The sequence below is a fragment of the Ischnura elegans genome, chromosome 2 (assembly GCF_921293095.1).
Source record: "Ischnura elegans chromosome 2, ioIscEleg1.1, whole genome shotgun sequence".
Lineage (NCBI taxonomy): Eukaryota > Metazoa > Arthropoda > Insecta > Odonata > Coenagrionidae > Ischnura > Ischnura elegans.
In genome coordinates, this window is record NC_060247.1 from 60,594,206 (window position 1) to 60,610,339 (window position 16,134).

Here is a 16,134-nt window from a genome sequence, read left to right on the forward strand (position 1 = left end):
AACATATCACTGTCTCCACAATATGGAAAAATCAATTAAAATATTAATTGATCCCATAAGTTAGTTTTTAACCTTGTAAAAAGTATAACAATGCAATTAGTATCTCCATAATGCTGGAATGAATTTAAATATTTGATGCTAAAAGCTCAAGTTTTATTTGTGTTTGAGATATTTGGCAACAACGCGGAGGAGGCCTATTTATCCATGGTGAAGATACTCAACGTGACTCATTTGAAGTTAATTTTCTTCCTCTAAACCCTATTTTTGCAGGAGATGACATTAGAAGATTCATTTTTTAACCTATCATCTTAGCTGTAGTCGAAGGAAAGTTATTTATTTGTAAGTTGAAGCGTTGAAAGATGATGAGCTCATACTCAATCAGTTCGACCTCCTGGAAATTATGATCAAACCAATATTAATCACTGCCGAGGAATATTCGGGACTCAATAACGTTTGTGGGTATGTTGTCAGGAAGGCATTACAGCACTTAACCTGTGATATATGTGCATGTTCATATATTTCAAAGACGAATGGAGGATTTATTTCTCCTTGTATGTCTGTAATAAGTGTTGGTCTTCATGCATTGGCCATTATGATGACTCTAACAGAACCAAAGTATGAGTTTACATTTCTTAGAAAAGAAAATCATAGGCATGTGTTGATAAACTTGGAAAATAAAATTATCCTCCCTGACGATAATTTAAGAGGAATTTATGAAGACAGCTGTTTTCAGTGCAATGTAACAAACAGTTATTTTTTTTCCAAGATTTATTAAAACTCGGACAAATGTATTTCTAAATAATTATACTAAAGTGAGGAATAACAGGTTAGATGTCGCTAGACACACTTCCAATGAGAGAAAATACTCTACAATTATGTGACTGCTTTCAATTCTGTGACTATATTTCAATAAAATCATCTGTTTTATACATGACTAATTTATATCATTCCTGTCTGCTCCTGCTTCACAATCAGCAATGGATGTACGATTATCCTGTGGTAAGTAAAACAGCAGTTTTTTAGAGGATTTCCTTGCTGTAAAGCAACTTCTTTTGCCGATATTCTACGCCGAAACAATAGACTTGGTCGCGGGTGAGAGCAATCCTGCAGACCTCCTAGATGACGGGCGCACGACGTTGCCACATTGGTCACTCCGGCCTGTTTAAAGACGGCCGTGGTCTAGCCCAGTGGTTGGGGTAATGTAAGGGATGGGCACACCATTGAGTTGGGTCCCAAATCAGAGGGATGAGAATATCAGGGTAACTCCACCCCAAAAAGAGGCCTGCACAGAGAGGTTTCAAATATTTTTAAGATACTCGTAGCACAGAAAATGTTTCCTTATTGTAGGCGCCAGCAGCAAAGGGTTAAGTATAGCAGCATTCAACAAGATTACAACAAATAACTTAGAGATGGAAGTATATTGAGTTAACATTAAAGAGAGCCTGGAAGACCAAATATGTAGTTGCAGTTTTAAAGAAATGAGGGTGTGAAATTGTCAGACCAAATATGTAACTCTGCAACCCATCAGTAAGGGGACAGTAAATTTAGCACAAACATATTTGGAGAACTTAAGTGTGAGTTTGATTAAGTGAGCAGTTCTGATTTCAGCTATTACGTGATAGCTTCTGTTATAACCTCTTTATTCATGTCTTTATTAATGCTCATACATGGATAGCAGTCTTTGGACTGTAAATTATTATTTCAAAAGTAAACCTCGAAAGTATGGAAAAGTAAAGTCTGCATAACGTAGGCTACGTTCAGAAGGTGCGATACATAGTTGCACTTACGTAATTTATTTATTAAATTACATACCACCTAAAACAGCTCGCAATGGCCTTAAACATTGGGATTTTTCAACAAATTAACAATTTTGTACACGTGTATGAACAATCATGCCCTGGACAGGGGCAACCAACCCAGACAGGACTCAAACCCACGACCCTTTGTATGGCAGGTGAGGACTTTACGCCGCCACCACCAAGGCCGCCAATCATAAAAATATGTAGTTTGGTTATGAAACTAATTATAAGCCAGCTTTTAACAAAAATAAAAGGATCTTTTAGGAGCATAATTTATTTTGTACAGTACTAGGCATCCACAATATTTTTAACATTTAATTGGTACACAACCCTTTCATAGAAAGAGAAAGCATGCATGCTTTTACCATCACATAAATTTGTGAGCCTTTTAAGTCTCAAATTACAACCATTATAATACTTATGATAATAATTTGTACAGTTGAATCAATTTCAAAAATTGTTTTTTTTTATAAACAGCAACTGCATTCATTATCAATTACACATGGGTAAAAATATTAAAGAAATTACACAAAGAGTTAAAGTAATGCCATTTGGAGTTTATACATGCATTTAAAATCTCAATTTCACTTTATCACAAAATATATACATTATTCCTCCAAATAATCATCTCAAATCCACATAGTAATCAATGTAGAGATATGATATGCCAATTCTAACATAACACAAAATATGAAGAGGTATAATTATTGAATAATCAATATTTAAAATTGCATATCCTTAATCAACAAATGAAGATGTTACTAATGATTTCTAAAAGTTTACATAATTTACAAGAAATCACTGCATATAGTTACAGAGAAGAAGCACATATCTAAACTTTTTTGTACTTATGAATCACTAAGATTCAAATGACAGGAAAACACAATAGGGGACTCTAACAGGTAATTAGTACTAATGAAGAGGCAATTCTAACCAAGATTCAACTAAAAAAAAGGGATTATCTACACCAATATGAGAATCTACAACAATAATTGATAAGTGAATATTTGAATGATTGTAGGCTATTGTATCATGATAACTTCCTTTGAAGATGACAAAAATATCATGTTATCTAAAAACAATACATATTAACCAAGATAAGCTCATAAACACTTGCATCGTGAGTGAAATGGGATTATTTTTACCAAGGATAGAAGCCTCAACAATTTTCAATTTTGTAGAATATTTTAACACAAAAGAAGCATGCTGTAAAGTTTTCAACCATTTACAAATAATTACTTTCATTTCCTCACACAATTCCATTTTCGCACTCCTCACACAAGAAAATTTTTTAAAGGATATAAACAATATTCTCAGCCCAACGAAACTTTAACTCAAACACTTTGGACTAGCTTAGCAAGGAAATACTATGTGCAATAAAATATTTGATGAAGATAAAACTTTTCCATTCCTCATTCACTCAATAATTAGATTCCATGGTAGCAAAAACAATTTCAGCGTCTAAGATAACTCTGACCTTGAACCAAATTTCGTCCTTTGCTTGAAATAGGGTGTAAAATCAATGAAAATGACCATAAAAGTAAAAAACATTTGGGCTCGCGGATGGAATTTAATTATCATTAAAATTAGTGAAGATTCAGAAAATACTTGACACTACGCAATGATGAAAGACAGAAACACAAGCAAGAAAATCAACATTAATTGGCCTCCTGAGATGTGATGACAGTGTGTTTCACTCATTTAAGTGATCAGATGATAACTGAGATCTCCCACTGGAAGATGTGGAAACTTGCACACTTTGAGCAGATGTTGACACAAGGACACTTTCAGCCAGACTAGTCACAGCAGTTGTAGCTGAAGTCCCTTGAACTGCAACTGTTGTCCCTTGGACTAAACTTGTTCCTGTGACATTGGTCACTGGTCTACCAGCTAAACCTGCAGGTGGGCTAATAATTCTGGCATAAACCTGTTGGCGCCCTGAAAAGAAGTGATTCAAAACAATAGAAAAAACTAAATGTAGCATATCTGACAACAGAAAATGATGTAAATACTTATTATGTCAAACTACTAATGTAAAACTATGTAGAAGATTGTTCTACGTTGGAGCATGACATGATCATAAGAGGAGAATATCTAACAGGAGTGGTCATCAGTGAGAATTATTGTTGCCATTTCCACATAAATGATTGAAATAGTAAGTTACGAATGAGCAAAGCCACCTTTGAACATTTTTGCCTCATTTTAGAACAAAAACTGCACAGCATGAACGATTAAACACAACTAAAAGGGTCTTAGTAAATGAAAGTAGCAATCAGATGACAAAGAAGAATTGCAATGCAGTACTAGCTGGATCAGCACCAGCTCAGGTTGGTCTGAGATGAGATATTGACTGGTTTCAAAAGTGAGCTCATTCATCCCACTCTCAGACTGGTCTGATCACACTGCTTCATTTACTAACCCTAGGAATTCTAATATTGCCACTTCTTGAATGGGCAGTGAGCAACTCAACACAGAAAAATTTGCTGCTGTATACAGCAGTTTTTCTTTTAACCCTTTTGCTACCAGCGACAAAAATATGCGGAAGGACGTTTCTTGATCCGGGAAACAAAAGCAGCAAATTTTCGTCAGAGATTTTACTACGCAGGCGAACAAATGCTGAAAATATATGTCTCCTTGCTCTCCCCCTTCTATGACAGTTGTGGGTTCACGAAGAATTAAATTCTTTGTCTTTTGAGTAGCGTTTACAATTTTTAAACAAAATTGTAGCATAAATATTAACTTATATCTTGATTGCAGCATAAACATCAACATGGAAATTGTTGATGCATTAAATCTGTTAATACATATTGCCGGAAGAGCTTTGTTCAATTTAAAAATTCTCAGAATAAAACAAGGAATTCAACTCAAGTCCGCAATTTATGTGCAAGCAACAATTATCCCTACAGCTAATTCATATAAACAAAACATGATTGACTGCAAACCAATGCCGCTGGTAGAGTTATAAACCCCAAAAGGAGGGAGCCCAACTATCCTCGGAGTCCGAGATGATGTGGAGTCCCCTCTTGGAAGCGGCAAGAAAGGTTGGTGCTGAGAGTGTGTGATTATCCGCAAGACCCTTCTTAACGAATGCCATGCAAAAATGCTCCATACAGAGGGGACGGATGAGTCTCTTGTCCAGCAGGCTCAGTCCCACAGTCATGCTAAGGAGAGAACTCCACTGTCTCGAAAGGGTTAAGTCCTTGGGCATGCTATTTTTTCAAAATGCTCAATTTGTGTTGCTCATGACAAAATATAAATTTTTCAAAGCCCACCCTAGTAGAAAAAATTGTGTTCTTTTGGTGTTCTATATATGTATGTTCATTCAGTGTTCAAGTGTTCTTTTGATGTTCTTTTGGTGTTCTTTTATGTTCACCAATTTCTTGGTGTGTTCTTTTGATGCTCAATTTATGTTCTTTTTATGTTCATCTCAGTGAACACAAAATGAACATTTTTCTTTATGTTCATTTTGTATTCCCTTTGAGTTCATTTTATGTTCACCATGGTGAACACAATATGAACATTTTTTATGCGTTCATTTTATGTTCACTTTGTTTTCATTTTATGTTCACCATGGTGAACACAAATTTAACATTTTTTATATGTTCATTTTATGTTCACTATGTTGAACACAAAATGAACATTTTTCTTTATGTTCATTTTGTGTTCCCTTTGAGTTCATTTTATGTTCACCATGGTGAACACAATATGAACATTTTTTTATGCGTTCATTTTATGTTCACTTTGTGTTCATTTTATGTTCACCATGGTGAACACAAATTGAACATTTTTTTATACGTTCATTTTATGTTCACTATGTTGAACACAAAATGAACATTTTTCTTTGTTGTTCTTTAAAATAAACCAGTATAAAAATTCTCATTCCTTGGAGGTGATTGTGGACAACTGCAGTTCATATGTCATGACAAGTAGCTTTACATAAAACAAGTAATACAGATGATTTTGGAGACTTTGTCTACCAAAAATGAGTTTGAATTTCGCCATCTTGAAATCCACAAAACTGTATTTTTCAGTAGTTTTCCATAATATTTCTAGAAATTTAAAATAATGAATTTCCAGGAAAATTATCCCAAAATGAAGGCATATCATTAAAAAATGGACATTGAACGATCCGAGAATGCAATCAAGGAACACCTGAAAACACTCTCAATATGTACTTTATTGCATACTAAACAGGGATAAGGCCTGAGCATTTGGCTTCTGCGAATAAGGTCGTTTCTAATAAAAAAAGCTGGAAATAAAATGATTTGAAACTTCTCCAAACACTGACATCTGATTCACAAAGATGTGAAAGTGTTCATGGTAATGATGGGACTTCCGTGAAAGCTTCTTCTTTGTTGTTCAACAAAATGTTCTTTTTATGTTCATTTTGTGTTCTTTTGATGTTCAAAAAAGTGTTCATTTTGTGTTCAAATTATGTTCTTTTTATGTTCACAGACGAGTGTTCATTTTGTGTTCTTTTTATGTTCTTTCTGTCACAAAACACATAAAAAGAACATAAAGTGAACATTCGGTGAACATAGAAGGAACACAATTTAGAACATTAAATGAGCATAAAAAGAACACTGAATGAACACACTTTTTTCTACTAGGGTAGTTCAGACATACAAAAGAGAAATCACAAAAATGTGCAATAATATTTTAATGGGAATCGAAGAAATATATGTACAGTTTTTTAATAGCATTTTTGTACCTACCTTCAAATAAAATAATACTACCCATTATTTTTTTAATTGTAAGTTTATGAAAACTCTTAATAAAAACACAAATATACTTGCATTACTACAGTCCCGCCGGCGAGAGTTGTCTGATGATAGGCAGAAGGGTCTAGTTTGGGGTAGGGGGCAAGGTTGCCAAGTAAGAAAGGGAAACACCAGCGTCATATGTAAACAAAAGGGTTCCTTGAAGAAAGTAATTGGAAGGGACAATTGGTGTGATGGGCCGAAAGGAAGAATCTTATGTTTTGGTGATTCGAAGAAAGGGCTTGTTTTGATGGTTCAGGATTGTTTAGGTGTTTCATATGCATTTCACATTGTTGAATGAGGTGCATTTAGGGGACAGCGATTGGGTGCAAATCATGCTGGTGCGTGGTTCTCAGCCCCTCCTTTTGTTCTGTCATCGGACAACTCTCACCAGCTGGTCTGTACCCCTGTACACTCCAAACGAAAGTGAGACATAAGAGAAAATCATATAAATATAAAATGGGTTGGTATGCACATTTCTTAATTCTAACAGTAAGCTAGTTCCAATGAAAGTCTTCCCAAAATTTCTCTCACTTAAAGGAAAAAGCTAGAGATACATTGGCAAGTTTTATGTTCCACTCCAAGATTGCAAAACCAGTAGAAAAATTATTTTCTGCCCATGATTAACATATTGGCATGTACTATACACAATCTCAAGTCTAAATTGCTTTAAATTATCCAGATTTGAGGATAGTTTTAGAAAGACTGAGATCATAAATTTAGCTCCACATTATACTTCAGGTAATTTTTCAGTCATGGTCCCCTTAGTCTTTTATCCTACTGAGAGACTCCAAAGGTGGTAAGAAAGAGTTATGAGCAATAGAGAAGCAAAAGCAGCTAATATTGCGGATACTATCAATTAAATCATACCTTTTCCAGACGTTGCTTGTGCTATAGGTATTACTTTCAGTCCTTGGAGCCCCTGAAGAGTTTTGATGTTCAAGGTTCCGCCTTGAAATCCAGGAGGAAGGAGGATTTGCTGAGTGGCACCTTGTTGTAACACAAGAGTTCCACCCTGGGCTCGTAGTGATTGTGAAGTTAAAATCATGTTCTGGAATTGAGAAATTGAATAGAGAATGAGTCATATATTATTACTAAGACTCCTATTATTTCTAAGTTCTCAGGAGCAAAATTTAATTAGCTTATAGGCAAAAATGATATCAACATTTTTGGACGAAACAAAAATATCATACATTTCCTCTTCTTTGATTGCTCGTTAACTATCTTATAAAAGCTTGTAAGAGAGGCACCTTTTTCCCCAAAAATTGCTGCCGAAAATGGAGGTGGGTCTCTTACATGAATTTCTTATATTCCCCTTCCACCCCCCACTTCCCTGGTCGCAAGTCCAAGGGGAACTGAGTGGCTTTGGTTTTCAGCATGAGTCAGTTATCTGAAACCTTAGGTTTGCGTTTCTTACTCATAAGCATCGTGCTACCGCTTCGGTACCTCAGAGGTGAACATGGAAAAATCATGCAGGGTTTTTTGATTCAGAGGGTATGCTAAATTTACTGCTACGAGTGGGCATCCCACGGCATTTATAATGCAAATGGTAATTGCATATCAAACTTAGAAAAGCACATAGTTTTTAAGGACAATACCTGGTGAATAGTCAACATCCGTCTTGTCCAGTAATTTTCATTATGCTAATACTATCATTATAATTTAAAAAATTGCCTTAGAAAACCACAGTACCTGTCCTGCAGTTGCTCCTTGTATCTGAGATGTTTGAGCTTTGCTGGCAAGAATGACTGGTTTTCCTCCTATATGTGCCAAGTTCAGCCCACTAGCTGTTGCAGTACCAGGACTAACCATGCGCAGATTTGTAGTTCCTGTGCCTGCAACAATTGGTTTTCCAGCAGCAAGTTTGGCAATTGCTTGTGATGTGGCAGACAAACCAGTCATTGTGGCTGGCTGAAAATAAAAAGAATAAAACATGATTACAGTAACTGATTTAATTTAGGATTGTAACTAGATAAATTTAGGTTAGTACTTTTTGGCTTTGTAAGGCTAGGGCATGATACCAAAGCAAATATAACTTCAAGCAGGATAAGGTCTCTTCCAAAAGTGTTGTAGGCATAAGGTCTCATATGATATTATTTAAGCCATAAATGGGCCAACCAAGCCACCAGGCACTAGGCAAAGACACAATAGCCCAAGAGAATACAGTCTAAGTGGGGCCTAAGTGCAAAATATATCACCCAAGTACATCTCTTACTTTACATGACACTTTCTGATACATACTACTCATTGTAAGCAAGGCTACATGCACACAATTTCTGAGAGCAATCTACCCCTTGCTTCAGTTCGATACAGTAGAGACTTGTTATTACGAACAATGTTATTACAAAGATCTCATTTTTAAAAAGCTAATTGTTGGTCCTGACGAAAAAGCTAATCCAAACTATAGCATAAGAAACATTATTACAAAAAATTTTTAATACAAAATTACGAGCCTCTGTCCCAGTCCGGGAGGTTAAAAAGTGAACTTTAAAACAAACTTCCACCGGTAAGAAACTACGTTTATACACTACCTAACGGCGTTTTCAAGGGTGGATATACACTACACTGTCATAATTATTGCACTATGCTTAAGTTTTCCACGTGCACTGCACCCAAGAGCGTCAAAGCTTTCTTCCGTAGGAGATACTTTAGTAGTGACGCAGTATCATATAATAAGCTTCATTCCTGTGGAATCACGGTGATCCACTCATTACCGCTTGTAAATTACCATCAGTATGTCACTTCTTACAAACTTTCAGCACCCGAAATTTCAAATTTGGCACCTTTGGAGTAGGCCGATGCGACACAGTGTGGTGTAAAGGAACTCGCACTTTGGGCACAGTCTGGACAAAGTGTCACTTAAATCTGTATTGAAGTCAATAACTGTTCAGCATTTCGCCCGTTCTACCTTCGCGTAGACAGCTCATTTTATTCGGCTCCATCCTCATCATATGTGCAACTAGATCAGTTTGTCACAATCGCAAGGTAACGCAAAATTGTAATGCAGTGTTACATGATACAGGTTAAACACACTTTTCGATGCCTTGAATATCAACTGAAGAACAAGCTTCTTGCTTGTATATCGAATAATTAATGTATTTGTACATAATATAATCGCATATATCATACTCTGAAGCTATACCACAGAGCAAGAATAAGTATGGGAGATTGAGACAAGGAATTTTGGAATGGCATGTTTTTTTTCCACGATGATTCCTGAAAGAAATGCTCTTACGAAGTTCATAAATACAAACCTCCGGGTTTTAAGTCCAGTGAACTTCATAATAATGACAGTTTACTGTAGTAGGTTTGATTATACATTGATGCTTCCAATGTTTTCTGTTTATTAAAAAAATGAAAATCACAGCTGCATAAAAACACAATGATGACTACCAAGTTTCGGGTTCTCCAGCTGTATCTGTCGTTTATAGTTGACTACAGTTTCGAAATCCATCCTGCTTTACTCTTCAGGTCGAAGGTGAAAAGTGTTGATTTTTCGCCGCCTTATGTAGCACTGGCCATCCTCCCCCTGTGCGCTGATTGGTCAGTACTCTCTTGCACATGTTGCTGATTGGGTAGCCATTGACCCTGTTAATATTTGGAGTTTTATGGATTTCTAATGCTTCCCTGACCTGCCTGGGGTAGTAGCGACTCCTTTTTGGCACTATCTATCTTGGAAAAGTTTGAGGTGGAGGCCATTAATACCTACCACAAGCAACCAAAGCTTTGGCTGCGGCATGTTGATGACATGTTCATCATATGGCCACATGTTGAAGAAGAATTGGACAAATTTCTGAGACATCTGAACAGCCAACACCGAAGGATCCGCTTCACTATGGAAAAAGAAAACGAAGGCAAGTTGCCCTTCTAGGACGTGATGATTAAGAGGAAAGACGATGGCAGTCTTGGACATGCAGTATATAGAAAGGAAACGCATACGGACCGATGCCTAAATGCAGCATCACACCACCATCCTGCCCAAAAGGCAACGGTGGTAACCTCTCTACTCCACCGAGCCTTCACCATCTCCGAAGCTGAATCATTAGATTCAGAGAAAAAGCACCTGACCAAAGCACTAATCAAGAATGGCTACGACCGGAGAATGGTCCTCAAAGAGCCGCTAAGATCAAGAAGATGCACTCAAAACCATCTGAAGAACGCCAGGCCACAAAGGAGGGGGAATTGACTAAGCCTGCGGCACGACTTACAATTCCATACATCGCAGGAGTATCAGAATATATTGCAAGGATGCTAAGGAAGCATGACGTGGCCACAAGGTTCTATTACGTGACCAAAATATAAAACATTGTACCTGGGCCAAAAGATCGTATCCTGCAGGAACTATGCGAAGGCATGTACAGAGTGTCATGTTCCTGTGGAAGATCATATGTTGGAGAAACATACTGAGGAATGGCGACAAGGATGAGGGAGCATGAACGAGTCACCAATCAAAAACAACTGCACTTGTCAGCCATTGCAGGGCATGCTTGGAGTGAGGTGGGCCATAATATTGATTTTGATAGGGCGAAGATAGTAGCAAAAGAGAGCTGCTACTACCCCATGCAGATCAGGGAAGCATTAGAAATCCATAAAACACCAAATATTAACAGGGACTATGGCTACCCAATCAGCAACGTGTGGAAGAGAGAACTGACCAATCAGCGCACAGGTGGAGGACGGCCAGTGCTACATAAGGTGGCGAAAAATCAACGCTTCTCATCTTTGACCTGAGGACGAAAGCAGGATGGCTTTCAAAACTGTAGTCAACAATAGATGACAGTTGCAGCTGGAGAACCTGGAACTTGGCAGTCATCACGTACAACACTGCAGAAATCTATGCACAAATTAAAACACAAATGCTTGTCTAGGTATGTTAGGAAATCCTACATGGTGGTTCACTAGGTGACAGATGCCTGCAGACAACAAACTATGCAATATAGAGAAAGCTGAAATTACAGGAATAATTTTCAGGGAAACATCACTATGAGTATGCTTAAGATGATACCATAAGACTTCATACCAGTGAGAGGATCCTATTCTGTGTCTTGAAGTCTTATTTCCTGCGTCATAGTAAGAAAGTAATTAAACTTCATTCACACATCTATGCTTGTACTCCATCAATTAGGTTTTAGATACGATTTCCTGTAGGATTTTTGAGGCCATTTAGTCCAATACCTTCCACATTTTTTTCATAAAAACAGGATCAAAAATAATCATTCCCGCCTCCAGGAAAATTTTACTTTCATGTATATTAGTAAATAAAGTAGATGGTTTAATGGATTGGTAACCAAAAATACTGATGCAATATTCCCAACACTAGAGAAACACGGAGTAAATAAAAGCAAAGAGATTTCTAGATAACACTTCTCGATATTTTCTATACGAGTTTTTCCAGGCATTCGGATTCTGAAATGCTCTCGTTCAGTTGATGAAAACCACCAATACCTTGCACAATAAAATATAACATATGTGATGTCAAACATACGGGTGCCAAAGTGCTAATATCGCAAGCTTTTTTCAAATAAGCATAAATTTGGCATGGTCATGAAGGCAGAGGTCATGAACTGTGGAAAAACTTGACTGAATGATGAAAATCAACACTTCATGCCCTCTCACCTGTCCAGCCAAGGATGATGCATGGGCTACAACTTGTGGTGCTGCTGTAAGATGTGCAGCTTGTAAAACTCTTGGTTGTCCAGCCACAGAAATGAGGCTTCCCTGAGTGACAACAGCAAAATGGGGCACACCTCCAGGAGTACCACTAGGAAGTTGGATTAAACTTGCTTGACCTGGTTTACCACTGGCTGCAACACGAACTGTAGCTGCTAAAAGGATAGATGAAAGGAAACAAAATTAATGATAATTTCTACAATCCAACTTCTCTCAGAGTAAGATAAAGCCTTCTGATGCAAAACAACAATTTTGTGGGTTGAGAAGAGCCAAGGCGAACAATAAGAACAGTAGCCATGGGACACATTTGAGCATCGATGATTTGGATATAGGAAATTCAGACCAGTCGTTGGCATCAACTACAGGGAAATGGGGACAGATCCCCTCCTAAAAATGATAGTACTTCAAAAATTTCCATTCCAATAACTGAACAGGCCAAGACAATTTCTGTTCCCTCTAGTTGATATTAAAATGTACATCCTGACACAGAAGTAAATTGATACTTCAGATTCAATCCGGAAAAAATTGCATGAAAGAGTTACTTATACATGACATGCATATAAATAATAACTTACATTGAAGAGCCACATAATTAACATCTTTTTGATTTTTTCAGGAATTAAAGGCGAGGGAGTGCCTCCCCCTTATTTGTCACTGGGCTTCCTCCTACATTAGGACAGAGACGAAAACTCTAGTACTACTAAGCAATCTTATTCACACATACAAAACTAACCTTGACCAAGGGCACCACTGTGCTTCTGATGAGCAAGAAGGCTCTCCATGGAGATCACTTGGCCTTGAGCATTTGTTAATACTTTCGCGACCACTTGCTGCTTCCCTTGCGCTGTTTGGCCTTGCTGAGCTACACTCACTGGTTGTTGCGCCTTGGCTGCAGTCACACCCACTGAGAGCCTTTGCTGAGAGGCACCAGCTCCAGTCACTTGGGTAAGTCCATCAGTGCCTTTGATAAAAATGGCTTGAGCAGTACCAAGTGGTGCTCCAGCAGTGCCTGATGCTATGGTCTTCACTAAAAGAAAATATTTATGGCTTTACAGATCACAGAGTAAAAAGCATTTGCATTGCTTAACAGCAATACAAGCAAGAGCTAATCTTTCCCTCTACAGCTTTGATAAGTTCTGTCAACAATATTTCTTTGAATTTACTTATCACTCATGTTTCCAGACTTTTGAACTTCCTAATTATCATTAGAGTATTTATTTCAGCTGAGGAATGAATAAGTTTAGTGAAACTAGTAAAATTCTAATAGCCAGAGCTACTAATATTGCTGGGGTTTTCAGGATAAAGAAACATTTTTTTCTTGATTTCCATGAATTACTGAACCACCATGTACACCCATGCCTCGTATAGTGCAAGGGATGCATTCCTTGGGGTGTTTGCACTGTACAAATTTGCGTTATATATGAGCGTTTTAACATTGGGAAGATAGGGATGCTTTCCTGGTAGCATAGGTGTTGGGTATCGAATTTCCTATACCATAAATATTCCTATTAATAGCTGTAGAAAACCTTATTCATATCAACTTTTAAAGTTTAAATATCTTTAAAGATAGAAGGCATGCTTTCAAAGACTTGTATTCACGTAAAAAAATTGTACGAGCTTTTGAAATTCCTGTTGTGCGGGTGGGCTAACATCTGCTATTTCAGGGGTTCATAATGCATTGCCGGCAGTTGAGGAATTTTCAAACTTGCCTAAAAACAATTATTGTGTCACCAGGGCCCCTTTGTTGCTCATACAAACAACAGGCTAGTGCTAGTTTGAATACCACTTCATTGCTTGTGGAGTTTGTGCATGATAAATCATAACTGGCTTTAATTTGTAGTCCCCTGAGGCATTAGCAGCTGTACGTGAAACAGTCTTTAAATGCCTTGAAACCTGACCCAGTTTTCCTTCCCTGACAATGAATGAACGAGATTGCATTCTTTTCCAAAACAATATCATCTCGTCAACACTAAGAACTAGTTGAGGGGGAAAGGAGCCACTTTCAATCATAGCTTGGAGTTCATCAGAAAATGTTGCGGTGACTGCGCTATCAACACTTGCAGATTCACCTGATATCGCCGCACTGAAAATACCTGCTTGCCGTTTAAAATTCTGGAAGCAACTGCAGCTTTCACTATATGTATTGGAGCGATTACCACCCTCGTCCTTTTGTACAGATTCACAATGAACTTTCCGTATGTCTTGACCGCTTGGTTGAAGTTGGTGCGGCTGAGGTCACTGATGCTTTAACTTTGTCTTTATTCAGAATAAGGCATCGTGAGTTTAAACTTCGGCACAATATCGCTTTGACGCTTTCCATTTTCAAAGCAACTGACCTCTTTCAAAATCTCTTCAAGGTTTATGGTTTTCCTTGATAACGTCTTGATTTTTCTACCCGCATTCCTATTTTTTGCCTTTGCTCTCTTGGTTTTTACTCTGTATGGCTCTATCAAAATCACCTTCTACAGCTGCACTGTATTCCTAGGATGCAGAGGGCCTACGACTGCTGGGAGCGAATGAAGCCATTGTGTTTGAGACTGTATAGTGGACCCTTTTATGTGTTGATACTATTCACATGTAACTCAGCCATCACTCCATTTCTCCCCCGTGAATACAGATGACTTGGAAGGCTTTAGCGTAGACCCTCTACCTGGAAGTCAATCGCCCGAAAACCTATGATGGCAAAAATTGCGTCTCAAACTGTATTGCTTAAAAATAACAACTCATTTCCACTAGCTCCATACATAATTAATGATCTAAATTAACTATTGTCATTCTTTTACGGAGACAAGATAAATTACTTTGGTAGGCCAGCTATCTGGACCCAATGACGAGTAATGCTTTTGGCAACTGCACAGCAATGGATTTCGATTAATACATAAATGAAAAAGAAGATTTGAGGCAAGCAATACTATTAATATGCGTAAAATGGTAGCGATTTTGTGTGAACTTAGCGCAAGTTCACCTTTTATCATGAGAGCGTTAAACTTTTTTGATTAGGCTACACTGTGTTGCGATGTTCCCCGAGGAATGAATTTGCCTATATCGAAATTGCATTAATCGAAATTGCACTAAGCGAGGCATGGGTGTACAACATTACAATCCAACACATTACTTGTAATTTGAGGCATTTGCACAATACATATTGCCATAAAAGAATTGAAGCCAAAAGCATTTATGGCAAAAGGGAATACACACTTAAGTTCAGGCATATAATACTTCAAGCAGTAAATAATTTTAGATATAAGGAACTACAATTCTGTTAGGATTACATGATAGGTTGAAGCAATACTTTTTAACAAAATTGAAAAACTTGACCAAAAAATTGTAACTTCCACAATTTAAATAAATCTTTACCTGTTGAAGGTTGAGTATTTATGAGTTTCACACCAGAGACAGCTGAAGTAACCACAGACTTCCCCGTCACGACAGACTTTGGAGAACTTGCTTGGGGGCTTCTTGAACCAACTAATTGCACCTAACAACAGGGAAGTAAAAAGTATTAATAAATTTAAGAATCAGAAATAAGTTAAATTATATGCTTTGGTTTTACAGTTAGTGGCAAAATATGGTGGAGATTCTTTCATAGAGAAAAGGTTTTTTTCAGGTTGTTTAACAGGTGGCACTCTTAGGCATATTTTAGGGCAGGAGGTACTTTGTTTCACTAGAATGTAATCCAAATCGATTACATTCTGGTGAAACAAAGATTCAGGAACCAGGTGAAGGACTGCAAAAGTTATCCAGAGGTAGATATCGATAGTGACCATAATTTAGTTATGATGAAATGCCACTTTAAATTTAAAAAGTTGAAGAAAGCCATGAAAAACATATGACAGGTTGAAAAATTGAGGGAGGTTCAGCATCAACTAGCTTTTAAAGAGGCTGTAGAAAATAAAATAGGGGAG

The 16,134-nt window shown here is 37.3% G+C and overlaps 1 protein-coding gene across 5 annotated transcripts in view; it reads right to left on the bottom strand.

Moving 5' to 3' along the window:
• Nucleotides 1–2,055: 2,055 nt before the first annotated feature.
• Nucleotides 2,056–16,134, bottom strand: part of LOC124153805 (nuclear factor related to kappa-B-binding protein) — a 44,197-nt gene continuing 30,118 nt past the window's right edge. For 4 of the 5 annotated variants that reach the window (XM_046527177.1, XM_046527178.1, XM_046527176.1 and 1 more), the window contains exons 15-20: nt 15,587–15,707; nt 12,963–13,256; nt 12,176–12,384; nt 8,252–8,470; nt 7,430–7,610; nt 2,056–3,737 (exon numbers count right to left, since the gene is read on the bottom strand). In XM_046527177.1, coding sequence (XP_046383133.1) covers nt 3,493–3,737; nt 7,430–7,610; nt 8,252–8,470; nt 12,176–12,384; nt 12,963–13,256; nt 15,587–15,707 — 1,269 coding nt within the window. In that variant the 3' untranslated portion in view covers nt 2,056–3,492. The remainder of the gene's footprint in view (nt 3,738–7,429; nt 7,611–8,251; nt 8,471–12,175; nt 12,385–12,962; nt 13,257–15,586; nt 15,708–16,134) is intronic. The other variant, XM_046527175.1, reaches the window with a different exon arrangement.